At 42.6% G+C, this 27361-nt stretch overlaps 1 protein-coding gene across 2 annotated transcripts in view; it reads left to right on the top strand.

Annotated features, from left to right (window-relative positions):
- Positions 1 to 24650, top strand: part of macrod1 (mono-ADP ribosylhydrolase 1) — a 136986-nt gene extending 112336 nt beyond the window's left edge. The window contains exons 6-11 of one of the 2 annotated variants that reach the window (XM_030395996.1): positions 4033 to 4154; positions 8636 to 8666; positions 12706 to 12779; positions 18190 to 18271; positions 20112 to 20141; positions 24170 to 24650. In XM_030395996.1, the coding sequence (XP_030251856.1) occupies positions 4033 to 4154; positions 8636 to 8666; positions 12706 to 12779; positions 18190 to 18271; positions 20112 to 20116 (314 nt within the window). In that variant the 3' untranslated portion in view covers positions 20117 to 20141; positions 24170 to 24650. The remainder of the gene's footprint in view (positions 1 to 4032; positions 4155 to 8635; positions 8667 to 12705; positions 12780 to 18189; positions 18272 to 20111; positions 20142 to 24169) is intronic. The other variant, XM_030395995.1, reaches the window with a different exon arrangement.
- The last annotated feature ends 2711 nt before the right edge of the window (positions 24651 to 27361 follow it).

The following is a 27361-nucleotide window of genomic DNA, read 5'->3' as shown; positions in this document are numbered from 1 at the left end:
TTTAAACACATCTCAACGACGGCTCGCTCTGTTCCTCGCTCAGCTGCTGTTTATAACTTCCTCTGTTTCCTTCCTTATGTCTCCTTAACCTTCAGCTCAATATGCCTCAATTCATTTACCTTCTATTTAATCAATTAGTCCAATTGAATTACTTTATTCAGAAACCTGAGAAGCGTACGCCTCCATTAAATTGACATAGAAAACACACAGTTTTAATCAGCCGAGTGTGCCAGCAGCTCCGTGACGGAAAAACAGGGAAAAATATATAGTGCAATTAGAAACAGTGAAAGACATTATAGCTGTGGACTTCCTGTGAGAGGCAAAGACAACAGGTTTCAAAGTGTGGTGTGCTTCAAACAGTCTTTGAATGAACAATAATCTTTTTGCAGAGAGAACCACTTTGGCTTCATGATGCATCCTCTGGCACCCGTATCGGAGGTCATTAGCTCTTTGGCAGCAGCGGCAACTTATAATACTGTTTGGTCAGGTATCTCTGCAGGCTAATTGGCTAGAAAATGTAGTTTTTGTTAAAACCATTGCCTTCATATTTATCGACTAAACACCCACAACATCCTTTTACAGGTGTCTCAGGGTTTCCTGCCCCGGTTATATATTTCAAACATATTTGCATGCAGCATCTAAACCAGTCACAGCAGTGCCTTTATAGCTTCCCAGGTGCGCTGTTAAAAAACAAACATTAAAGGCTGTTAGAGTACGGTATAGATTAAACCGGCAGCAGTTTACTAAAAGATGAGCGAAAATCAATGAATGTGCACCCAGACGGCTGTGGGGTAAAACTTAATGTGCGAGTTATGAAAACCGCGGCCTAAAGTCCAGTTTTGGTGTTATGTGTCGGGGAGAACAGGACTGGCTCACCTGTAGCTATTATGGGGCTCTTCACTTTTGACACTTTTGGCAGGGGTCAAACTGTCCCACGCTGATTTGCCTTTCTATGCCCAGGATGGACCATCTCTGGAACGAGGAGAAAGTGCCTCCAGGCAGGCCGCTGTCACGTCTTGTCACTGCGGCCGACCTGCGGCGACCCCTGTCTGCCCCTCAAACGAGCCCATGTTGCGATTTGTGAGACTCTGTGCAGAAGATCAGAGAGAAAGGTGTTTTTAAAGCTCTCACTGCTTTAGTGGCTTCTACACGAATCTCTTGAATTTCTCTCCAGAGCCCCTGTTTCTACTCTCAGACATCTGTATTTGACTTTTTTTCATCGCGTTTCAGCTGTTTTTCAGAAGTTCCGTTCAGCTACTGCTCGTGAAAACCCAGAATATCCTGATTTTGTTGTTCCATAATCAAAGTGCTTAAATGACTGAATATCGGAGGACTTTTATTGTTGGGAAGAGATGCATTCAATACGGATTTAGCAGAGCTTTCTTAGCTGTTATTCTTCAAGAGTACTGTGAGGAGAGAGTGTAATTACAACACCTACGTCGACCGCTGTTTAAGACAAGTGTGTCGTTAGTTTAAGGGGCCGTCCAGACGAGAGCGCTCTTTTGCGAAAACGCACACGCATTGCATCGTTTTGGCCGACCGTCCACACGGATCCTGAAAACGCAGCGCCAGAAAACGCACTTTTTTTAAAACGGGTCTCAGGGTGGAAAAATACGAAAACACAGCCCTGAAACGATGACGCCATCGCCCCACCCCTCAACCTCTTGCCTTCGATCTCTGAACCCAGCAACGTCTCATAACAACGACAACAACAATGGCGGACTACATGCCTGTGTTCGTGCTACAGAAGATATTGAGCCTTTCTTGCAACTTACATGCCTTGTAGTTGACTATGAGTCGCAGCAGCAGTCGACCTCATTATCGGTCCACACAAACGACTCCGGTTTCCTTGCAGTAGCCATTTTCGTCTTCTTCTTGTTGTGTTCGGTTCCTCCGTCTACTGTCTATTTGTTTACAGCACGCAAGCTTTATGCGCATGCTCCGTCTCTTCTTCTCCATTTTTGGTGAATTTCAAGTGCAACCTATAGGCCTGAATATGAACTACAGCGTTTTCGGTCGTTTTCAGTGGATCCGTATGGACGCAAATATTCTTGAAACGATGGCGAGAAAGAGGGAGGAAAAAAAGATTGTTTTCGTCGTTGTGGACGGCCTCTAAGACACACCTTCAGGAAGGTAGCCCAGTTGGAGTGGAATTGCAAATCCCTGCCGCGCTGGGCTGATGTGCCGAGTCAAACCAAGTCAAACTGACGCAGTGCATGTGAATATAAAAGCTCCGATAAGTCCCCTGATATTCGAGTAAAGTCAGTTGAGTAAAGTGCCAGATACATTGCTTCACTCTCTAATGTTTTCGGTTTCACACACAAAGAAAAACATCATCAAGTTTGTTGTCAGGAAACAACAGCTAATAAGATGAACATCAGCACCACATACAGTGTCCATCAGCACAGCCCAACATGCAGCGTTCATCTGCAGCCGCAGGACCGGAAAACTGTCATTTCGGCCGAGACGCTCTTGCCGCGCTCAGCCAGCTCTTCTCTTGATGTTGGCAGATCAGGATTTATTTTATGATGGATGGAAAAAGTCTCTTCCAAAACAACACAAGCCGAAAAACAGCAATTCAAACAATTCACACAACGGCGTGGTGCAGTCGACTTCATCCACCAAAGATCTCCAACGGCTGTAAAAAAAAAAAAAAAAAAAGAAAATGAAGCAAAGAATGAAAGAGTGTTCCTCCGCTAAGGCCCCCGACAGTCCCCTTTAATTCAATCAAGCCTAAACCAATATCAGCTTGTACTCACTCATACATACATGCACCTTATTTCGCCTGCTTTTTTTCATCTAGTCACATGCAATTTTCCAGAGAAATGAAAGAAACAATGGCAGCGAAACTGACAGCGTAAGAAATTAATTCCACCAAAAGTTAATGGGGTCTATTCTGGACAGACGCTTCTTCCATCCAAGTTTGGTGGATATCTGGCCGGTAGTTAATGTGTAATCCTGCTGACAAACCAACAAACAAATAAACACATCTGAAAACATCCGCCTTTTCAGAGGTGATAACAGTGTTTGCACTGAAGAGTGACTGACTGATGTGAGGAGTCCATGTTTGCTTGATTTTTCTTTAGACCTTTCCAATGTGAAGATATTAGAACTTGCAGAGAAATCCAACTTTCCATGTTGCGTGCTGACGGGATCACTATCCACAAATCTGACTCTCACAAATTACAAAAACGTATTTCACCCAAAAAGATATTTCAGTGGCATTAACAGATATTTGTAATTTTAAATGTTTTTAATTTGCATGAACAAAGGTGAACCTGTCAGTGTTCGTTAATGAGATAACTGTGTAGGTGAACGTGATGTTTGTTCATCACAGAATGTTTGCCATGACAGAAAATAACCCGTTTATATCTTCAGGCCAGCTGACCTCTGCCATGGCAACGGCTTTGTTTGTGATGGTGGAGGTGATGTTACTGTTCGAGTCTTCAAATGTATGTTCACTTTTAGTGTAAAAGCTTTTATGCGGGGTTGCTAAGAAACGAATGTTTGTTTTCATTTTTGATGAATCTCTTGGTTTCTTGCTTGTATTAAATGATCAACTTTGGGTCTCTAAAATGTGAGAAAACAGTAAAAACAGGTTGATCCATGTTTCCAAAAGACCAAGATTACATCCTAAAAAGTCTCGTTTTCTCTAAAAGAACACTAATGTTACATTTTCTGTCATAGAGGAGTACAAAAAAACAATTGGAGATATTCACATTGAAGCTGGAATCAGATCATTTTTACTCTTTTTTTTCTCTTTTTTTACCAAAATAGTTTCTCGATTGTATAGTTGACAACTCATGGATAAATGGTGTGGCTTCTGATTTATGTTTTGTCTTGTTTTAAGTGGGACTACATTTAACAAGGCTGCCATGATAGACTGGAAAAAAAATGGGAATATGACTGGGGAGATGAAACCGCAGATATATTTCTACTTGTATTTTTCTCTGTCTTTATATCCGTCACGCTGTCGTAAGATGTGCTTCATCTTCTCATCTCTCTCCCTCGTCTCTCTCTCCCTCTCTGAAGATGTGATCCACACCGTGGGGCCGATTGCACAAGGAGGAGTGGGAGACGTGGAGAGAAAAGCCTTGAGGTCGTGCTACAAGAACAGCCTGACTGCTGCCACCAAAAACGCTGCACGTTCTGTGGTGAGAGCGGAGGGAAGAGATGAAGTGATGATGGAAGCTGGGTGATGATTTCCCGGGACAAACGGGAAGGAAGCAATTAGGAAAGAAGGAAGGATGTGGAGGAAAGGAGTGCAGAGAGCAGAGAGATTAGGTTAAAAGAGGAGAGAACCACTGAGGAGTGGGACACAAAAAGAAAGGATGTACAGATAAAGATGGATTTAGCTAACACATGAAACCCGAAAGTAGATTTAACAAAGGGAACTAGATTCGAACTGAGAATAGACAGAGGGAGTGAAACAGGTGCTGCAGGTAGGATTGTCGAGTTGTGAGAGCGTATTTATGAAACACGCGAGGCAGGCGGTTTCACAACAGAACAAGGTGTTAAAGTCAAAGAGAAACACAGAAGCGACATGAAAATAAAGTCAGAGGTACAGGAGAGGAAAAACAGGCTCATGGAGGCTGTGTGATTTGTAGTGTCACTACTCAGAAAACTAAAACAGACTTTTAGAAATGCATCAGTCACAAACATTTCACATTTCCGTCCCCAAAATCAGCATATTTGTCCTGTAACCTTCGGGATATGTGACGTAGAGGTGTTACTGCGATATACCTGACTGAGAACTGTGATACAAAGTCAAGTTATGTACATTTTTGTTGGTAAAGCCCAAAATCACAAAAGGTTTTACTGATGCTGTTCAAATCTATAAATTAAGATGAAAGAATTGTTATTGAACACTGACATTAGAGATATGTAGGCATTAGAATCAGAGGAGATTTGTAGCTGGTCCCTCAGAGCTGAGCTACCGACACACGTGTCGGAGACAAAGACCCTTTTAAACCCGACATCGGGATGTTTGTTGGATGCTTGCCAGGCAACGATGTGCGAGTCGACTCAGTCGCCAGAATAAATGTTGGCCAGGTACGTTTCTGCAAAGCTAAAACCGGACGTTTTTCGTTATGATTGAACTCTGTGTCTGTTTCGGTTGAATTTTATAGTTCTCTCTTGTCACAACGCTGAGCATATTCTCTGCTTAGGTTTAGGTACAGAACCCTCTTAGTTGGAATTAGCCGTTTTTTGGTTGCAGCAAAGACACACAGAAATGTTCACAGGTCTCCCTAAAAAAACAGCTGCTTCTGATGCGCCAATAAGTGATAGAAGTGGATGAAACATCTCCAGGTGTACTGAAAATTTTTTCAGTGATTTTGTGCCTCCTTGTTGGCTGTTGTAACACCACCCCTGTCCCCTCCACCTCCTGATGTGAACGTCAGCTAATAAGCATATATGTGAATTTGACATGCCACGTTTGCTGTTGATGTCAGCCTTTGGATTGCGAAAACGTTGACTGCTAACATAGTGCCGTGGTGTTTTCGCACTCGACTCAACTGGAGGCTGCCGTCACAGCCACAGTGGGAGCATCAGCGACTGCAGTTGTGTGGTAATGAGCATCTCCTGCCTTAGGGCAACTTGAAGGGGCACGATACTTCAACTTCAGAAACACAGTCGTCGCCCCCCGGCCAAAAACAACAATGCCCGCCCCCCCCCGACCGTATGATCAATTGAACTCTTATTTCTATTTCCATTTAACTACATTTCTATGGAGTTTTATGTTCACCTTTCGTCTTGAGGAGTCTTGTCTGCTCTCACTTTCGGTTGCCAACTCCACAATCTGGTCAAACGAGCAGATCTGGAGACTCGGAGAGCTGCCTGGCATCTGCTCGTGCCGCAGCGTTTGACAGCAGGTTGAGAATCTGCCAGATTTGATTTACTTTGAAGTGTACTGGCTGCTTCTCTGGACCGGTGGTGAGGCATGAAACTGCCTGACATGGAGCTCAGTCACCTAAAGTTAGCATCTGAAGGTTTTCATATCAAAAAAACAGCAGCAATCACCGTTCCACGTAATTACGTTCAGTAGTTACCCCGCTAGTCAGCAGAATTCACTGATATTGTGATAGTTCTAATTTCCTGATCAGGTTTTAAATCACCTACGAGGAAACAATATGCACACATGTAATTAAAGGTTAATGTCTGTAATTGTATCTACAAGATCAAAGCCTTCTCGCCTATGTCGGAGAACATTTATTGGCCCTGCTTCATGTTAAAGGAAAGCTTCACATCATTTCTTTAAACTCTGTCTTATAACAGTACTCGCATTTCCTTGTTCTGTGTTTTAATGCACTCCAGTGTTCACCTGAAGCTAATGTGAAGCTCCAGCGGTCTGAATTATACAAATCAAATGGGCATCCCCCAAAATTACACTCTTTCAGGATCACATTAGCTCTCTGTTTGTCTGGACTTTGCTGTTAGCTCTTGCTGAGATGCATTCAAGAGACAAAAGCAGGAAATGTTGTGACTAAAGTAGAAGGGTTGGACAGTCACTCGTAACTTACAGACTGAAGCCCCATGTTAGCTTTGGCATAACTGGAAAATAATTGAAACTGAAGCGAAAAGAAGAGTGAGATTGCATAATAACGGCACTCAACGTGACCAGCAGTCCTTTCTAAGTGCATGTGGACATGTGAGGACTGTTTTTTGAAAAAAAAGAGAGCGTAGCGAGAGAAGAGAGACAGCAGGAATTTATTGAGAGAGAAGTACGTTAAAGGTCACCGGTGGGATAAAAATAAAACAGCGACCTTGTGTTGAGGGAAGCACAAGTATATCAGCTGAACGTCGGTATCGGCTGATGTTTGCCTGCTGTCAGTCTATCGGCAGGTAAGTCAGTTGTGACATCCCTGCCATGTACTGAAAAAATGTCATATCACTGAATAGAGAGTTTTATAGGAAGCTAAAATGGTTTTGGAAGCAGTTAGTCTAAAAAACAAACAAACCATGTAAAAGAAGGTAATATTATTATTATTAGTAATGAAGTGCTAAATTACTTTTGAACAGTTTTTATGAAATGAAAACTTTTTTTTTTTTCCTCTGGCACAAAAGGGGAATGAATATGAGAACACTCCAAATAAATAACGACAAAGAAACATCGGTTTCGGCATCAGCTGATGGGCAAATCTTTATTCTAAACATCAGTATCAGTCTCGGAGTTCACAATCTGTGGCTCCCTAGGTGTACTTCATGGCCAGCATCTCAACTGAAGACATAGAAATAGAAAGTCTAGAGTTCTCAGGAAGTAAAAAAAATGTAAAAAAAACAAAACGTTAAAAAGCCTTTATTTTAGGCTTTATAACTAGGCGTTTTAATCTTTCCAAGAAGAGTGCACTGAATTGTTCTTCTTTTTTCATGTACTGCTAAGACCTAAAGTCTAGAGCGCTCAGGAAGTTAAAAAAAATGATCAAAAATGCAGGGCACTCTTGTGGCAAAAGGTTAAAAGTGTTTTGTTCTACAGGTGTCTTTTTATTGTAAAACCTCTTTTTAGTTCATTTTCAGTTTAATTTGCACACATAAGCAGGAAACACTAACCAATCAATAGACAACAATCCAATAAAAACATATAGATACTTTTCTAATTTAATGTGAGGAAAGATATAAACATTTATATACACACATGCAAGAAAGAAATAGACGTCATAAGTTAAACGTGATGACAGTTTTCTTTTAAAATCGCCTGAGGATGATAAACTCGTGTGTTTCATTTTCCTGAAGGTCCAATTTGTGAGAAAGATTTTAAATGTTTTCATTCCCACCTCTTCAGATTCTGACACTCTGGGATTGTAGGTCGTGTCGGCCGCCATCCCAAAGCGCCAATATTTGATGAGTTTGGAATGAGAATCAAAAATCTACCTTTCTTTCAAATTGGACCTTTCAGAGGAAGGTGTGGATCAATCTGTCTGGTGAATAGTCTATTAATGAAAGTGGGAATTTAATTTAGCCTTGTCAGAGTTGGAGAAAGGTGCCAAGTCGTTCATGTAAACAACTCCTTTTTACAAGTCTGTCCTGTTTGTGGTAAACTGAAAAAAGGTCTGTTATTTACTGTTGTCTGTATTGAAATGTGACACACATTAGTCTTCACACTCCGCGGCGTCTCCGGCTGCACAGTAATCAGACAGCCGAGTTGTCCGCGGCAAAAAAATCAAGCGGGATTGACATTTTATCGATTTTTTAAAAACATAAATAAAAGTATTATATAAGAAATAAAAGAGCTCACAGTGATAGTTTCCTCTCTGACAGTTACCACACCCTTGTTCATAATTACTGTAATAATGTACAGCTCAATGCACAGCGTAAGCTCCGTTCATTGTATCTGATGGAGGAAGTCTGTCCTCACCTCCGTGACAAAATATGATCGCTTTGGTCTTTAGGTAGACGTGAAAATCAGAGAGAAGAAAAGGCGGCCGTAGAAAACAATCAGGAGAAAGCCTTCATCAGGATCCAGCAGAGACTGTGATTTCTGCGTGAGTGTGTGTGTGTGTGTGTGTGTGTGTGTGTGTGTGTGTGTGTGTGTGTGTGTGTGTGTGTGTGTGTGTGTGTGTGTGAGAGAGATGAAAGCAGGCTGTTATGTGATCAGCAGCAGACTGTAACCACTTTGTTTGTCATCTTTACTCTGCAGGCTTTCCCGTGCATCTCCACTGGGATCTACGGTCAGTGTCTGTGTTCGTGTGTGTGTGTGTGTGTGTATGTGTGTGCGCATTACATTTCCACATGTTGTGTGCTTGATGACTATACATTCAGAGTTTTTACTTCATGCATTTGTGGGTTACTTAAAGCTTTACACTCCAACTGTTGACGCTGGTTTTGTTTTTCTGAGCGAGAGTGAACAACAGCAGTGTATCTGTGTGCTTGCGTTTATAAAGCCAGTGATTTTTCCATCACGTGCTTGTTTCCACTATCAGTTCTGTTCTGTTTAACCGGAGCGCTGAGCCATCCGGTGCCACTTGTCACATTATCTCCTGCAGCCCAGAGGTGGTTCTCAGATTAAGGCCTTGGATTAAGACCGGCAGATTAAGATAGATTAGGCCGGAGATTGTGTCAGATTGACTGTAATCCCCCTTCACACTGGCAGGAGAGAGAGTTAAGGCCAGTGCTTAAACACTCCCCCGGGATGGGTTTGGGTGTGAGGGGCTGCTTGTCGACACCTCTCCCCCGTTGTTAGAGAGCAGAAGAGGCCGGCGTCGTGACTGACTCTGTGTGCTCTCCGTCCCTTCCTCTCCGGTACATCCGCGCTCATTTTTACAGAGGAAGGAGGAACAAATGTGTCGAAACCTAAGATGGATTTGATTATGGATTTGATTACGCAACAGCTGATAAAGCGTGAAGCTGTCCCTTCTCACTGTGTCAAGCAGCGCTTTGGCGAAATTGCAAAATCAAAGGATGGAGAGGTGGTGCCAACAGGAATGCCAGCCAGTTATGCAAGTCATTTTTGAATAATGCAACAAACTAACTCATGGAGCGTGTCCACGAGGGGCATTTATGGTGAGGAGGACAGGCACTTTCAGAAAAAACACTGACCATATTCGCATTGGGGCCATTTTCCTCTGACACGACGATCAGGGCGGGAGGCTTAGCTGTGGAGCTGCTTCTCCCAGATTGTAAGCCGTATAAACAAATGCAAACTGAAGAATCGTTATCAATCCGCTGCTTCCAGATTGATCAGCAACTGAAAGGACAATGGATAAGTGACCCGTTAGCTTGTGTTAGACAGCAGGTGACATTAGCATTCAACCACATCTTTGCTAACAATATTTTTTTATAGTGTTACACAATATGTCAGGAAAGGTGGAATTAGTTCTAAAACATTAGCACACACCTTGGACTCGAAGATCTTAAAGGCTGGAAGTGAAACGCTGGATTTCAAACGGTAATGTAAAATAAGAAGAAGCTGAGTGCTAACGTTAGCTTACAGGTTTTCAGATGTTGTTTTACCTCAAAATATGACCTGATTTCCCTCCAGAGTTTAGTTCATTTTTAATTTTCAGGTATTCAGCAGTCGTTACTCAACAATTAAGTGATACAATGATAAGAACTGGTCAAACTCCACTCATGGGTTGTGCGCCGGGATTTCAAACTAAACAAACACGGCCGCTGAAATGTGTTTTTGAAGACATTTTACGCAAGAACTAACTAGAGCTTGGTATAGTTCTAAAAAAAATTCCAAATCCGTTTTAACAAAAGTTTACATTATATGTACAGAACCAGTGGGGAGCCCCATCCCTGGCGTAGATGGGGCTCCCCACGTGTTCTAACGTAAGTGTTTTCCTCAAGACAGCCAATCACCAGTACTGTTCGATCTTGGCACAACAAGCACGCTGCATGCTTATTGGCTCACTGACTCTGATGAGATTAACTCCTTGGGTAAAGAAATTTGTTATCTAATGACAAAACATCTTCTCAATACCCACCAGTTTTGAGGCAATTCGACCCGGGGCATGAAATTACATTAAACATTTTTGAATTTGACGTTACTTTAACAAAGTCAGGAGACCGATTGCGTCTGAATTTCAAGCTAAAGTAGATTTTTACATTAAAGTTGTGCAAGCCAAAAAGTTTTAACAACTTGAAAGTATTAGTCTATTTTACCTGGTCATTTTGAGGTAATCGGTTTCCTTTGTTGAAATACGCCCTGCAGTTGCTGAATCTGCAGTTGACTTCAGCTTTATGTGGATGAGGATCGAGCCTTAAAACGCGAAGCTACGCTATCAGACTACAACGCACAGCTGCTCACATCAATGAATGTGCAGCGTAGAAGCGATGGATCCTGTGGACATATGCCATTAGAGCTTCCTGGTGAGGACTGAAAGCAGCAACCATTAAAGGAAAAAGAAAATGTCAGGCAATACAATAAAGGTGTTTCCAACTATTATTTATAAGTAGACCCTGTTACAGTTGAGGTCTGACAAACAAATACAGGGAATTACATGAGGTCACTCAGCGTACCGGTAAAGATAGTAAATGGGTTTCAGAGGTAATCGCTGCCTTGATTTTGTTCAGTAGAGAAATTTTTTCTCCTTTCCAGGAAGTGTTATGTTCTTGTTGTACGCAGGAGTCGAAGTAAGTGGTCAGGATGGATTGTGAGTGCACAGAAAAGCAGGACTTGACACCAGAGAGCAGGCTTGCTTCCTGCCTCATGTGTCTCAGTCAGTGAGAGCCGCTGAACCACTTTGGCTGAGGTTTGCAAAAGATCACGGTTTTGCTTAAATATTTAAAAAAGTAAACATGACCTGAATCGCCTCTAGTCACTTATTAAAATATTTAACCAAGACTGTGATCTTTTCTTCACACGAACCGAGTGCTTTCAGTTGCCCAAACATAACCTGAAAAACAAAAATCATGCTTTAGCCGCCACGAGTGAATAAACAAGTGAAATACTTTGACATCGAATATCCGGTAAACTTTGCAAATACAGTCCATAAAACCATCTCATTATGTGGATTAAACTTGATCTGGGTGGCATAACGCTGTCGAAATCATGTAATAAATGTAATTTCGAGACCGCTGACAGAGGAGTGAAGCAGGTGCCAATCAAGCACAGTCTGCAGACGCCCACACTGGCAAGAGCAGGGAAATAAGTGGAAGCTGCTGTGTAGGTGGACCACGAGTGCAGAGGCTTTAAAGTTTATTCATTTTAAAGATGCTTATTCATCAGATGAAGAAAGACTTTTTGACTTTAATATGAGTTAAACGCACCACCAGGAACTTCTAACTGGTTGATGAAACAGTCCGCATTTAATGGGGATGTTCCTGTATGACCTACATGAGCAAACAAGACTATTTGCAGGAAAGATTGTTTATTTCCGCATCGTTATTATAGTTATTCCTACTCCCTGTCACCAGGTTGGACACATCGTACATATAAATCAATGTTTATTGTTACCTCATCACCATGCATCCCGCATACAGCTTGTTTAACGGAAAAAAATAGTGTTATGCATATTTATTTGATTCACTTCACAACAAATGCGCGAGCTAGCCAGATCAAGACATTGAGACAGGAGGTGGTGGTGCCTTCTGCTGCTTTTATCCACAGGTGCTGCCACAATCAACAAGATATAAAAGTTCCTTGTAGCCGCTTTAATGTTTAGTTAAATGTCAGAGGAAGCTAATGGGGATTTTAATAAAGAAAGAAAAGACAGTTGTGGAAACTGCTTTTTATTCATCAGGCAGTGAAGATTACGTGACATCCCTTGCAGTGTGAATGCTGCATTGCTCGGCCCTAATTTGCATCCTCGTGTATTCCCCCATGTCCACATGTTGGACCCTCTCTCCTGATGTATGGCACAGTCAAACAGTGTGTGTTTGTTTGGGCTGAGCAGTTTGGCCAGATGATGAGTTTTTACTGCCTTTGTGCCGCGTTCCACAGCAGTGGGGATAATTTTCCCGCTCTGAAAGGTCTCGGACGCCGAATGAATATGGAAGAAGCCCCGCCGGTCGTTCTCCATCTGTCTCCCTGTAAACCAACAAGTGTGTCGTGTCTGCGTCTCACCAGAACAGGCGAGTCAGACGGAGATGAAGTGAGAAAATATATAAGGAGAGCGGAGGGAAGAACGGATACCTGTCGTGGGAAAAAAAAAAAAGCCAGGGTGCAGACAGCGACCTAACGCAAACACACAGATCTGTCACTGCACCTGTTCGCAAGAAAAATGTGTGTTGATTTTTTCTTGTTGTGTGTGTTTGACGGTACAGGATATCCACCTGAACAGGCTGTGCACGAAGCGTTGGCAACTGTGAGGGAGTATCTGGATGAACATCATGACGAGGTGCGTCTGTGTGTGTGTGCGCGTGTGTGTGTGTTTGTGTGTGTTAGCATGTGTGTGTGTGTTTGTCTGTTCATGATTGGCAAATTTTCCCTGCCTTTTCCTCTAGGTATTATTCCTTTCACAGCTGTTGTTTTTGTTTTCTGATGGGAGCGAGGAGATGGGTGCATTGAGAAAACACATACAGACGCAGTGGCACACACCCACACACACACACACACACACACACACACACAGTGGCACACATACTCACAGTGGCACACACAGTGGCACACACACACACACACATACATACATTTAAACACACACTACCGAGCTCTGGCTCTCATGCTCATGGCCAAGTCTGCGTTTTAATTGGCTCCTTGCGGGACTAAACCGCGCTAACGCAAACACACACGCACATGCACGCACACACTTTTTCTCTGCGGAGAAACAACAAGCGGAGAAAAGACAAAATGATGGAATAGATGACTGAAGGGGAGGGGCGGAGGGAACAAAGAAAAAACTTTCCAATCAGTCGTAAACATGCTTTCAACTCTCCTCCCCTCTCCCATCTTTAGCCGTCAGGTCTCCTCCCACTCCTCTTTTGAATCTTTCTCTCCCTCTCTAACCACCGCGCTGCATCACCTCCCAGAGAGAGTGTTGACGATGTTATTGTTAGCGCCTGGGTCTCCAGGGTCCCTGTGGCAATACCAGTCGGCTGATGCCGTCAGCCGCACCGAGCTCAACAAACGAACATTAAACACCGCATGTCTCGCTGTTGAGGACATCAGCCGACAAGAACCAAACGGCTGGAAATAAGACCAGAAAGCCGAATCAACAAGGCGCTGATTTACGCTCTGCCCAGAAGTAATTCCACTGAAGAAAAATGTTTTACTGTGAACAAATGAGACAGAGTTTATTTGCATGCATATAAAAGTCAGAATGTTCACTAGAGGAAATTGGGTTTATACTTTAATTGAGCCCCCTCCATTTTTACAGTTTTTACAGTGTGTTTTGTTGGCTTTGCTCTGGCTGGGAGAGCAGTAATGTAGAAAATGAAATTGAAAATTATAGAACAGTGAGATACAAATGGGCTCAAAGCACAGAGTGGTGTGCCGACACTCTGCATCGAGTGCAATCATAAAAACATAAATCATTTCTACGTCAAACACAGCGAGCAGGTGAAACCAAAGACAGTTTCAGTTTCCTATATTACTGTCGTGGCAAACTGGACCTTCGTCGCGCTGGACCTTTGTAATCGCATGTTTAATGTTGTGAAGAGAAACATCGTTGGGTCAAGTTAAGGCAAAAAAACTACTTTTTCAGGCAGTGAGTCAACATGAATGTTTGGTTTCACACGGGACACGGACCAAGTTCAAACCGGGTTCTCCTGGGTGAACGTCTGGATGTGTTGACCTAAACATCCACCCTGGCCTCCTCCATAAGCAGACTTTTTCACTCCCTCTGTTACTGTATGTAACAGGATTTCCTCCTTTGCTCCTGTCATAACTACCACGGCCACTAGAGGTCGCCAACTAACAATGAACATAAATCTATGTGGTAATAAGCTGCCACAGGGCATTTGAGAACAGGGGCCTTTTAGTAGCTGCTCTGGATCTTCCTGATTATATCAAGTGATCTTTATCAGCAGATGGTGCTTACTAAGTTGTCATAACTTGACTGACCGCTAAGCCCGTCTGCTTTGGTTACAGTTACTGCGCCTGTTAAGCTCTTACAGCAAAACAGAGTGACAGCAAAACTATTTCAAAGCTCACTGACATTTGTAACACAGCTAATAACTAAAGACCCAGCCGTCCTCAACAGTTTGTCTTTTGGCTTGCTTTATATGTCTAAAAAAAAAAAGGTCAATGGATTTTTCAAAAGCATCTTAATAGTCGTTTTTTAGCTTTCTTTAACAAACACTAGCTTCAACCAGCTGTAGATGTTTACATGCTACGTGTCGTGGCTCGTCAGAAGAGATGAGTTCATGAGTCAGCTGATGGGTGGCGGTTTGTTCAGACATGCCTGCAGAAACAGCACGACAGAAAGAGCCACAACACTGCCACCCTTTTTATCATGAGAGCTGTAGTTTTTTTCTTTTTTTTGCTAACAAAGTAAACATTGTTCAACTTGTATACATGAAAAAGGATTACAGTTTCTTACAGTTAAGTCCCGTGGTTTAGAGTGAGGCTCTGGATGCTTTTTTTCTTCTTCAATTTTTGTTTTTTACGTCCAAACCTGGCTCCAGCCTGACACATAATGTAGAGTTTTTTACCCTGTGACGCAGATGTTACCATGGTCACAGCTTGTCCACTGACGCGATCGAAGCTTGAGAAAAGTTGCTAAATTGTTGTCCAGGCCCAGTCTGTCGAGTCCCAGTGGGTACTGGTCGGGAATCCATCCTCTACTGCAGTCAAGCCGATTGGCCTTAGAATTACCAGTAAATCCAAGAAACAAGCTTAATTTTTTTATAGAAAGAAAGAAAAAAGAAATGCTTGATGAGAGATTGCACTCAGTTAAATAATGGCTGAACATCTACAGATCTAACTGGGCAGAGTCCATCTACTGATTAGCCTCGTGTGATCTGATTAAAAGCTCCAGAGAAGCTACTAAATGTACCTCGTGTTAAGATTATTTCAACTGTTCTGTCCATGTCAAGAATGAGAATTGAACTTCAGTTGGCTGATTACAAACAAATCATATGACATTTATTACATACGAACTTAAACCTTGTCAAGTATCCGTTATAAGGCCTCATGATTAAAGAATTGTGTGAAGCCAGCACCTGTGTATTCTGCACAGCAGGTCAGTGTTGTTAAATCTGTGAAAGTCGTGTAAATAAAACAGATTTTGTGTTTGAGAAGGGAATATTTACAGACTCTGTGTTTCCCTTAAAGACAGCAGTTCTGAGAGAGCCCACTGCATTCTCTTGATGTTATTGTTAGCTTTAGCCTCTCATGGGTCCCTGTTGCAATAGTACCAAAATGAGCTCCCCACTGCTACCGTTTTCCAGAGGCCATTTTGCATCTCTCCTCGCAAGCATTTGCTCTAATTTGAAGCAGGGAGGTTGCGAAATGGCGCAAGTGGAGGCAACTCAGTGTGGAAGTTGGAGATTTCAAACCTTAGCCCAGGGGATGAAGTTACTTACCGCGCATTTCCATATCCTCCCTTTTAGCCACCATTCAAATCCGGGGCGAGTAATGGTAATTGTGCAACAAGCCGGGACTGAAAAACACAGGCTGCGGGCTAGCAGGCGGGTGAAATGTCTGTATTTGAAAGCAACGAGACTCCCACACCAGACACAAACTGATAGAAACAGCCTGGCTATAAATTGCACTGCCTCACACAAAACGGAAAAATCAAAGCCTTTGTAGAGACATTAGGGTGGTAATAATGTTTGTCAGAATCTGAGAAATAAGAGCACACAGTGGAGCTTATATCCCTGGAAGCATCTTTTACTGTGGCTGCACTAAGTTTAATCACCAGGCTACATACACAGTATATAGTGCCGTGTGCTCTACGGCAAGTCCAGCCATACAGAGTATAATGTAAATGTTATGGACTGCAGAGCCAGGAACTAAAGAACACAAGAGCACAGAGCGTAAAGATTGTTTATTGTGAAATAGCTGCACTCACTCGGCCAGTGTCCTAATATTATTTGAAATCTATTATCTTTATGGCTTTGTGCTGTGTGTGTGTGTGTGTGTGTGTGTGTGTGTGAGTGTGTGTGTGTGTACACAACAATCTGGTTTTCATCTCTTGTGGGGACATTACATAGACTTGCATTCATTTCCTGGAGCCTTTAGGACTGTCCACAGCAGAAACGATAACTATCACAGTAACTATAAATATATATCGCTTTATAAATCCACACCACAATCATAACGACATCCACAGTGGGGGGGCGGGGATATCGTTGGGATCACTTTCAGAGCGATTTGATGAGCGATAGAAACAACACCAAAATCCATTTGAATTTACAGGGCCGTCAATTAACCTGATTTGGGGGACGTTTTACGACAAAATAACCTCGCGGTAGTGCTTCTAATATTGGTTTCTAAGTGTAGCCGACCTCTCTTATGTAAACTAATTGATGGCGTTGAGGAAACGCTCTATATGTACACATCCACATAAAAACCCTACCTTTACCTGAGGCTTACTGCCAAATGTGCTTTACTGCTGATGGGGTCTCTGAAGTTTGTTCCGATGTCCTTTTTAACAATCGGCAGGATAATCGATGCCAAAAAGGATTATTTGTCTTTAAAAGACGACAACTCTGGATCAGAGTGCTGCTTCTCCTAACTGAGAATTACATCAAACCACATCCCTTTGGGTTTTCTTGTTTGTTTCTCTGTAAAACATAAAACAGTAAAAGGTCATTGATATCCATTGTCCTAAGCTGCTGACACAGCTGGAGGATGTTATAGTTTACCAGTGTGGATGCTCGCATCGGTATTGTTATAGTTATTGTTAAAGTTATCGTTCTTGGTGTGGACAGTCCCTTAACGTAACCCTTAAGGCCTTCAAGGGACATGACCAACAAACAACATAAATACGCAAACAAACTGTTTGAGGCAGCAGTAGACCTGCACCTTCCTTGTTCTGCAAGGTAAAATCACTGCTCTCGTTAGTCGTGCGGTAGCCTTGACGAGAGCACAGATGGATACAACAGCTTCAGTCTCCCACACGGCTGGTCTGTCTGTGCAGGAAGCAGTCGAGGTCGCGCATCCTGAGTCACCTTTGTCACACTGGCTTTATGATTTGGCGTCCTGTGTCGTGAGCTGTGATGTGAAGTCCATATTTCTCGACGTGATTGGCCGTTGCCTTCATTTGCTGTGCGTACGCTCAGAGAAATAGAAATGCATTCAGAAATTTTGCCTGCGTGAAAATACTAATTCTAAAAACAATACTTTGAAAAAACATATTGGTGTTAAACAAACCAGAACCCAACTTCTCCAATACTCCACAAAAATAGAACAAAAAAGGCCACACACACACACGCACACACACACACACACACACACAGCCACAAAAAGATAAGTTTCCTTTCTCTCCGTTATAAAGACATTCACAGAGTGTTATACAATAGACGCACTGATAGACCTCCACGGAACCATCTCCTCTCTAACCTCTTTCTCTCTCTCTCACACACACACACACACTCTCGCTCTCTCTCTGTGCATTCGCTGTACTTTGTCCTCAGCACGCGCTGTAATAAGCGCTGTGTTGTGCCGTGATCATAATAGGGAGCTAATAGGGGAGTAATGGACTGACGCATTAGCTGCATTCTCCTGATATCACCGCCGCAGAATATCACACACTGTTACATTATTCCCCCCTGCTGTGGATGAATTCACGGCTATTGCATATGCTCATAATAAAGGTCATTTCCCTGTGTGTGTGCGTGTGCGTGTGTGTCTTCGTCTTCCAGCTGGACAGAGTCATCTTCTGCGTGTTCTTGCCGACGGATAAAGAGTTGTATCTGCAGAATCTCCCGCTCTACTTCCCTGCTGGTGAGTTGCCTTTCTCTCTGTGCCTCTCTCTCTTTCACACACACACACACACACACACACACACACACACACACTCACTCGTAAACACACACGTACTGTACACACACGCACACTCGTTCCCCTATATACAGTGATGACAAGCTTAGCTATGCTCAATTTAAGCACAGACACAAATAGCGACACACACAATGGTGTGATTAATACTCGGTGTCATCCACTGTGTGCTGTTTGTACATCCAGTACATTCACACATACATAGGCCATCAGACACATCATGCTGTGTATATATAGGCCACTTAATTGGGTCTAATTACATCATATAAACATGTTCTTCATCCCCCGCAGACTCATACATACATGCAGTGACACATTAAGGATTCAAACAAACATGGGCATGCAGAGGAGCTTGAACATTTGACTCTTTTGATACTCTTAATGACACAAACACACTCAGTGATACTATACTGAGAATCAGGACACGCGATGTCTATCCTATTTATTGAAACGGCCTTTTCCACAGCTGCCGGGTTATTACACTCGTGAATTTGTTTGATTTGTTTAATCAGTAAAATATCTTTGTACACAGATTCTCTTGATTGATATCATATGTCTTCATGTCAGACATTTGCTCTGTGCGGTTAAGACACTTGTTGAATATTAAATATGGAGTTACGCTTGTGTCATCCAAGTTAAGTCTGGATTGATTTTATTGAGGGGCTGAGATGATCGAACAAGAAAGCTCATTCACATATTTTATGGGATGTATAGTACTGAGTTCAATCCACAGAAACAGTTTCACAAATATAGGAAACGTGTTATCGCCTGTAGCCTACAATGTTAGCAGACAACCGGTTTTCACTGTAAGTCCTCACACTAAACAACTGTAAATATGCTTTCTCAATGCATGATGGGTAATTATTTGGAATATTACAGTAAGCTGCTGTGAATTTGAATGTAAGTGATATTTTAAAGCACCCCCTAATTTTACATCTAAATACTGTATTTCCGATGTTCAGTTACGTCTGGATTACTGTAGAAACACAATATATTACTGACTTTCATCCATATTACTGTTTGATCGTTACAGTGTTAGTGTGAAGGTGCTGACAGTAATTCACTGTGAAATCACAGTAATCCAGACATTTTAGGGTCAGCACAATGAAAATAAATAAAAATTAGACCTACAGCAGCGTTTTGATGACTAACATTTGTTGCCCCTACCCTGTGCAATGGCGCGTTAAAGCAAAAAGGCTTCCTCGCTCGCTCTCCTCCCTACTTATCCTGTCCCCGTATGAGTGGATGTGTAATCGTACAGTTCTGGACGTCAGCAAACAGCCACGATTAGTGATTTTTATCCTCTCTGCCACTGCTGTTCATGAACGTTCAGGCATCAGAAATGTAAATGTCATGACCTCAGTGTGAATGTCAACAGTGACAGGCTTTCACAACACTGTCACGCACATCGCACTGAACCAAATGTATAAATAACCACTCATAGGACTTGATAGTACTCTTAATGTATCCTGGTGTTAGTGCAACCAACAATGATTAGAGACGGTTAGAGTCCAGCTGCTCAGTCCATTTCAGATGCATTTTAGCCAGATGTTTAGTCTGTTTCCTAAATTGCTGAACTGTTCCTTTAATAATTGTATGACTAACCCTGATGGGCGCATTAGGCTGTGAAAGTCAGTGAAGAATGTGTGTGTGTGTGTGTGTGTGTGTGTGTGTATAAGTGTGCGGTCTTATGTTGTCGAGATGACATTTGAGGACTGAGTGGCACTGAGACGTTTCCCAGCCGATGATCAGTGTTTTGCCCTCATTTCTGTGTCCGTCCCTTCAGCCTGACCAGTGCCAGCAGCTTATTGTTCAGGTAACCAGCATGGTGTGTTTTTTACATTATCGGTTTGCTTTTCAACACAAGTAACTACATCCTGTGTGTTTGTAGATGGGCAGTTTTAACCCCCGTGTGAATTGTAAATGATGTGTTTTGCAGACAGCACAGCTGATTTTTGGGATAAATTGCCAGAACTTGCACTTCATTCTTTGCGCTCATGAATGCAGACCTCAAGCTAGCTAGTTTATAAACTTCACTGAGGAAGATACGTGTGGAATGCTTTTTCCTCTTTGTCTGGTTTAAATAAAAAAAAAAAAAACAGCCTTGTTTTAGCCTTCAACGTTCCTCCTTTATCCTGCAGGCCCTGCCTCACCTGCCTCTCAAAATTAGCCAAGAGGAAAGTTGTTTACCATCATTGCAGATTGATCTGTATGGTTAAATGAAGTTTAGTAAATACGTAAATTTTATGTTGGCTCGAGCCGTGACATGATGACTTCACCCATTTGTTTTGATTGCGCTCGTGATTGATAGCGTTTTAATGCCAAGCAGGCCGGGCTCCTAAGCATGATCAGTCATTCACTCAATTATTCAAATTAAGCATCGGTATTACAACTGCAGCCTTAACCTCTAATGTCTTGCTTTACCACTGCTATAAATCAAACTCACCTCTCGCCTCCAAAACATTTTGAGAGCGACTTCTCAGCCGCGTCACGCTTTCGGCTTTTTAAAAAAAAAAAAAACAAGTTATTATTTTTTCATACGACCTGCTGCGCGGCTGCTGTGCAAGTCAAACGTCAGAACCGACAAAACAATCAACGAATCCTGCAAATGTTCACCTCCGCCTCCACCTGGCTGCAGAGTCCTGCATGTAAATTGTTCCCAGCCTCACCTGAATTATTGAGAAGGAGCAGGGTCACTCAAACTCGTATGGAAGAACTTGGCGACCAACTTTGCCTTCACATCCTGCCTCTGTCTTTGAAAGCAATCAGAATAATGAGACGTTCTTCTTTTTCTGTGAGTGTGAGCTGCGAGTGAGGAAACAGTAGCGATGAATTAATTGAATAGGAAAAGTTAACACCAAAGATTCACCGCCGCAAACAGATGATCCTTCACGCGCTGTACTGTCAACAGACAAACTTGGCAGCGCACATAAAGAGAAAGCCAACACCGAGAGGCAAGGTCGACGCCGAAACCGAAACAAGAGTGTTGTGTTTAATTTTAAATGAAAAAAGAGACATTTCACGGTGTCTATGGCGGTGAAGTCAAAGCAACGGAGAAATGCCTCCGGGGATTGAATATATCACCCCCGAAGAACATTAATATGCATGCTGCTTAACAGTTCAAGGCAATATATATACAGTATGCATGACGTTTAACACCATGGTTTCACTTTTAAAATTCAGTGTGTTAAGATGTACAGCTGCATAACAGCTGCAGACAGTTTTACATAAAAAGGTGAACACACTGTAAGACACGATAAAAAAACATGAACTGAGGGTTTGAAGCATTCACTCACGACTGAAGAGGCGTTAAGAGAGAGAGGACGAGCAGCCAATTAAAAAAATAAGAGCAGAATCCAATCAACTTTGCAGCCGCGTCTGTCACAGAAGCTTTTTTAAAGTCAGACAAAATCATTTTTTTTTTTATCTGTCTGCAGCCAGATCTCACCGGTCGTGGATGATTCCAGGAAGGATTTCTCTCTTTTCAGCGCAGGCCTCGGGGAAGATCAATCGCTAAAAATAATAGGATCTCAAACCGCGATGCCCTTGTACTGTCTACCTCATATGAAAAACCTAAATAGGCACTGTTGGGAGTTTACTGAAGAGAGATAAAAATGTAACAATGACTCAGCAGACGGAGCACTTGTAGCTACAGTATAGAGTGCAGTTGTGAGTCTGAGCTTAAAGGATGAAGCTGCTGATATTCTTCAAGTGTTTTCTTTGTATCCAAACCCTCAAACACATAACCGAGCCACATGTTCCACCATTAACTTTAGTATAATTCGAGTGAATGCAACAAAACACGGTCTTGTGTATTAATCCACTGCTGAACACCGTCCCTAATGATACTCCTCCACGTCTCACATTTTTCACAGCACCGCAGCACCCAGAGGCTTTCAGAAATTATTTAGCCCTTTTCCTTAGAAAATAAAACTTTTCTTAAAGATTTATTTCTCCTGCGTGTCTGGGCCCCCGAGTTCACACGGCGTAGGAAAGTTAGAGAGTATTGACAGATGGACTATTGCTTTGTTGTTTTTGTTCTTTTTGCTGAGACTTTTTGACAGTGAGAAAGATCTAGAATAACACACAAGCCCTATCATCTAACAGTTTGAAATAAACCCCCGTGCAACACAGCACCTACATTTTGCAAACGGTGAGCTAAAAATGTAATACTCGAGTGAAATTAAGAATGTTGCAGCGGTTGATTTATATTTGGCCCGAAAGAAAAGGCAGTTTTTATCTAACGTAGGTGACGGAAGAGGAAGCTTGTCATCAATCACCGTCCTCAGATGTAATCTCAGTGTAACAAAGTGTTTAGACGGAGACATTCCACCAAACATGTTCTTGATTACATAAAGCTGCAAGAATATAATATCAGATCACTGATATATATTATAGAGGCCGACCAATGTGCAGTTTTTGGGGTTGATGCCGATATTAGAGAGTATATATTGCCTGATAAACACATATTTTATGCAGTAATCCCTCAAAAACGCATTAATCAGACACTTCTGACAAATATATGTGATGGAAGCAGGGTAGTTTACAGTGTAACAATAAATGTTGTCATCTAAAATGACACAAGTGAACTGAAATTGTAAACTTAATGCAAAATTTGATAATTATAAATCGCTCCAAGCATCTCAACAACATATACGCTGATACTGACTTATCTGCGATTGGCCAATATCAATATCAATAAATATAATAGTGGATCTACTGTAATGATTATTGTATATATGTGTGAAAGGTGTCGCCTTTATAGTAACAAACCCACAGAAGCCGCCTGCTTCACGGGCAATTTAGCGTTTTTTTAACTAATTTCTTTGATGTTGTGATCTGGTTTTTGCACAAAAATAAAAGACTGAAAGCAGAGATTAACCCACATTGAACAGTAAACTAAGAAAAGACAAAGTTAGCATAACTATCGGCTTCAGTGCCAGATTGTTACCTCAGGAGCTGGTGGAGACCAAAGCAGAGCAAAAACTACTCGTCAATCAGTCAATATTAGACTTAATTTGTCAGTCAAACAGAAACTAAACAAATTAATGTAATTGTTGTTCAGTGTGTGTGTGTATAACGTGTGTTTGCAGCTTGTTCATCTGCCTCCAGCAGAACAAACTGATCAATAAATGCTGTTTTTAAGGCTTACTGTATGTGCTCATGTGTAATATTAGCTTTCACTTCATGGACAGATTATTATTTTTTTCATATAATGAATACTGAAGCGTGAGTCTGTCCAGTTTTTAGAGCCAGAGGGTTTTTTTTCTCCATGCGATGAAGCTTCCACTCAACATGCTGCAGTCTCAAACTGTGACACAGCATCAGCTCTTCACTTGAAGCATGAAATCAGCACTTTCACATCTTCACACTGGGTCGCTGGACTAAAGAGGTTATTTTTCCCAAAAATGCAGGTGTGTCCCTTTAAACAGTGTGTGCTAGCTGTCGGTGTCCTCCTCCTGTAATGGATGTGCAGCAGATTTTTGCAGCAGCAGTGAGCGAGCAGTAGCGGTGCTTGGCTGGTAGATGAACCGGAACTGTCTGTCTGTGTGACAGAGCTGCTGCCGGCAGGCCTCCAACTCTCCACCATAAACCTTATGTGTCTCCAACACCTGGCACTGCCCACACTGGCTGCCTGTTTGATGTGTGTGTGCGTGTGTGTTTGCATATTTTGAGTGTGTCTTTAGCCATGTTGGACTGAGAGTGACTAATCCTCGCTAACAGATCCCTCTGAAGCAACCAGACGCTCCAAAAGCCAAAATGCTATTAACCGCTGCATGACCAAGCTCAAATGCTCTCTTCCCCCGTTTTAACAAGTTTTTTCACTTTTTTTTTCCCTCGCAGCTCCCACAGAGGCCACTGTCAAGAGTAAACTCTGAGAGGGTGGATTTGTCAGATTTGGTTACTGTGGATACGTACCGCAACGCTCAACATCCAGATTCTTCCTCCTCCACCTCCACCTCCTCCTCCTCCTCCTCCTCCTTCTCCGCTGCCATCACAGATCAAGACCTTCTTCAGCTGGCAGATAACTCCTAAATGAATGATTGCTTTTTTTGAAGTGCACATTGGCTCCTCTGCAAATGTTGAGCAGTTCCTCTGTTTTTACCCGCTAAAGCTCGAAAGTTAAGACAAGTGTCGCGACGAAGGATGTGAAATTATGTTGATGATTCTTAAGCTCAAGTTGACCTTTTATTTTCTGTGATCAGCAGCTTCAAGCTGACAAGACCCTTCCAGCTCCCTGCTATTTGATTGTTGGGATTCCAGCGTGTGTGCTTGTGAGTGTGCGAGACGACGACAAAAGCTTATTAAAATGAATCACGCAGGCTTCTGGTGTGCATGAATTGATTATTCCTCGGGATGCGATACAAGCCAGTGAGCTGCGGCGTCACGAGGGAACACTTTACATGAATATTTCCCTCTCAGGTTTCTTGCATCTGAATGTGAAGGAGACTGAGAGAAGGCCTTTGTCTGCCTGACAGCGGTGGTGGGAAGTAACTAACTAGATTTGGCAGTCAGAGTATTTCTATTACTTTTCTAAGCTTGAAAGGGAAATATTGTACTTTTTGCTGCACTGTTTTTCATGCTCTGCTTCTAAATGATGATGATTTGTTAGATTAAACAACACAGCAACGTATGAAGAACTGGTATAAGTAACATCAGCAGTACTGGGTCGTATGAGCGTTCCACTGTTATACATCAGACAAAACTCTTCACTCGCGTGCATCAAGAATTTCAGTAACTCCTGCTCATGATGAATAACAATAGGCAGAAAAAAAAGGGAACACTGATATACTGTAATTACTTAAAACCTGCAAGAAGTCACTTTGGGGGAAGAGGAAACCAAATGATGTAAACTTTTTGTCCACAAGTTCCTAGGGTGAACTTGCGAGCAAACAATTACACCTCCAGCAGTTACGGAGCAACATTATCATTCATTCGGTGGCCCGTCTGCACCCACCTGACGGATCTAGGTCCGACATTCGCTCTCCTTTAGTCTCCACCAACATCCTGAGGGAAACACCTGGCTCTTTAAAATTGCCCCAGTGTGTTCACCAGTGAGATTTAAGAGCTTTTTTCACCCGAACTACCTTCCTGCTGTGGCTGAAAACAACTCTATCAGAGGGAACGACAATAGTAAAGTGACAGCCTGACACATAAGAAAATGAAAGCTGAGAATTACTGTTTTCACATTGTCATTTCATACAGTGATGTTATAAAAAAGAAAAAAAATGATTATGACGATAACATTTTGCATGCAGTCTTACTTTAACGAACATTGTAATTTCTGCCAGGAGGGGCTTTTTAAAGCTACACCCAGAATCACATCGGATTCTGCTCTGACCCGGAGATGTTCAGCGACGGATGGAGAGCTCAAAATGCACTTTTCAACTTTTGGGATTAAAGAGGGGAATTCATCAGCCTGACTGCGGCAGCGACCCGCGAAGATGACGTCCACTGTCGAGTGTCTGTGTGATGTTGACTGTCGGCTGGAGCTGAATAAGAAAAGAACTTTGCTCGATGAACGTTGTGTTACAGTCAGGAGAGCGGAAACATTAGAGAGTGAGCCGGAGTCTCTGGTGAGTGCTGAGTTCAGTGATTGACCTGAATCACTGATAGATGCATCGTTTGCGTGCCGTTGCTCGCTAGTTTACGGCTAATTCACAGTAAAATAATCTGGCTGCTGGGGCGAATAAACACTCCCGCAGGAATCGTAATACACATTCAGCAATCGAGCTCACTTTGCTGCTGGTGAACACGCCGTTAAACAACCACCATCGCTGACGAAAAATTCAGATTGAGGCATAAATGTTCACAGATGAGGTCATTTTTGTGGCCTTCCTCCACGCTCTCTCCCACAAGTCAAAGCCACAGGCGTGAATTAAAGTTGTGGATTTAATATTTCTTGGTCCAGGTCAAGTGGTATTTAGATATTTTCATGCACAATTCTTACATATTATATTTTTAATAACAATAATGTTTGAGTTCCACCAGTTTTACTCTGATAGATCTGCATACTTTTACTTCCAGCAGCATCATCTCTCAGTTTTTCCCCACTTTCATGGCTTCACTTGTTTTTCGGACGACCACAGCACCTGTTCATTATCGACACCAGTCATCAGTCCTCTCCCCTCGTTTTTCTCTTTATCTTCTTTTTGTCTCCACGCTGTCCAAATCCCGTCCACCCTGTCTGCCTGTCAGAACACACCATATGTGTATTCATGCAAGCGCCGCCATGCTTCTCCCTGCAGCCCGTTTTTGCACGAGTTTTTAATTGTTTGTCGCGGGATGTAGCCGTCACGTGTCGGCGGGACGCAGGCGGTGATTTGTGTGAAGCGAATTGAGTGTTTAGCGAGCCATCGTCCCACCCCACGACTTCTCATCTGCCAACAACCATCTTTATTGATTCCAAACAATCTGCCACAGCGGCGCAGACGCACAGGAAGGAGGGGAGGGCTGGGGGGGATTGTTGGGACAAAAGGAAGGAGAGGGGCAGCAGGGGAAGAATAAACTACAAAGAATGTCAACAGGAAATTGGGAGAAAGACCCCCTTTTTATAATAAAAGCTTCATCTGTCACAAAGGGGGATTGTCTTTTTCCTCTCCTGAGCTCTTTGATTCCCCTCCCTGTCTGGGCCCTCCTTCCTCCTCCTCCTCATCGTCTCTCTTTTTCGCTGTTTCTCTCTACAGGATGGTGGAAAAAATAAACAGATGGAAGAGGGAGGGATAAAGAGACAGAGAGAGGAAGGATGTAGGAGTTCAAACTGAGAGAGGGGGAGGAAGAAAAAAAAGGAAAAAAAGAAAAAAAGGTGACGGGATGAGAGAATGCAGAGCCGGCGGGAGGATGGAGAGATGGAGGGAAAAAAGAGGGGTGGAGAGCATGATGAACTCATCTAAAGGCGCTCTGGGTTTTTTAATAAGCAGCAGACTGTGAAGCTGCACTCCGACCAGTCACTCTGAGTAATGAGAGAGCGGGAGAGGGAGAGAGAGAGACGGAGGATGAGAGGATGAAAAGACAACGAGACTCATTATCCTCCGA

The sequence above is a fragment of the Sparus aurata genome, chromosome 18, assembly GCF_900880675.1.
Source record: "Sparus aurata chromosome 18, fSpaAur1.1, whole genome shotgun sequence".
NCBI lineage: Eukaryota > Metazoa > Chordata > Actinopteri > Spariformes > Sparidae > Sparus > Sparus aurata.
Note: the sequence above shows the minus strand (reverse complement) of the source record. Positions and strands in the feature narration are given on the sequence as shown.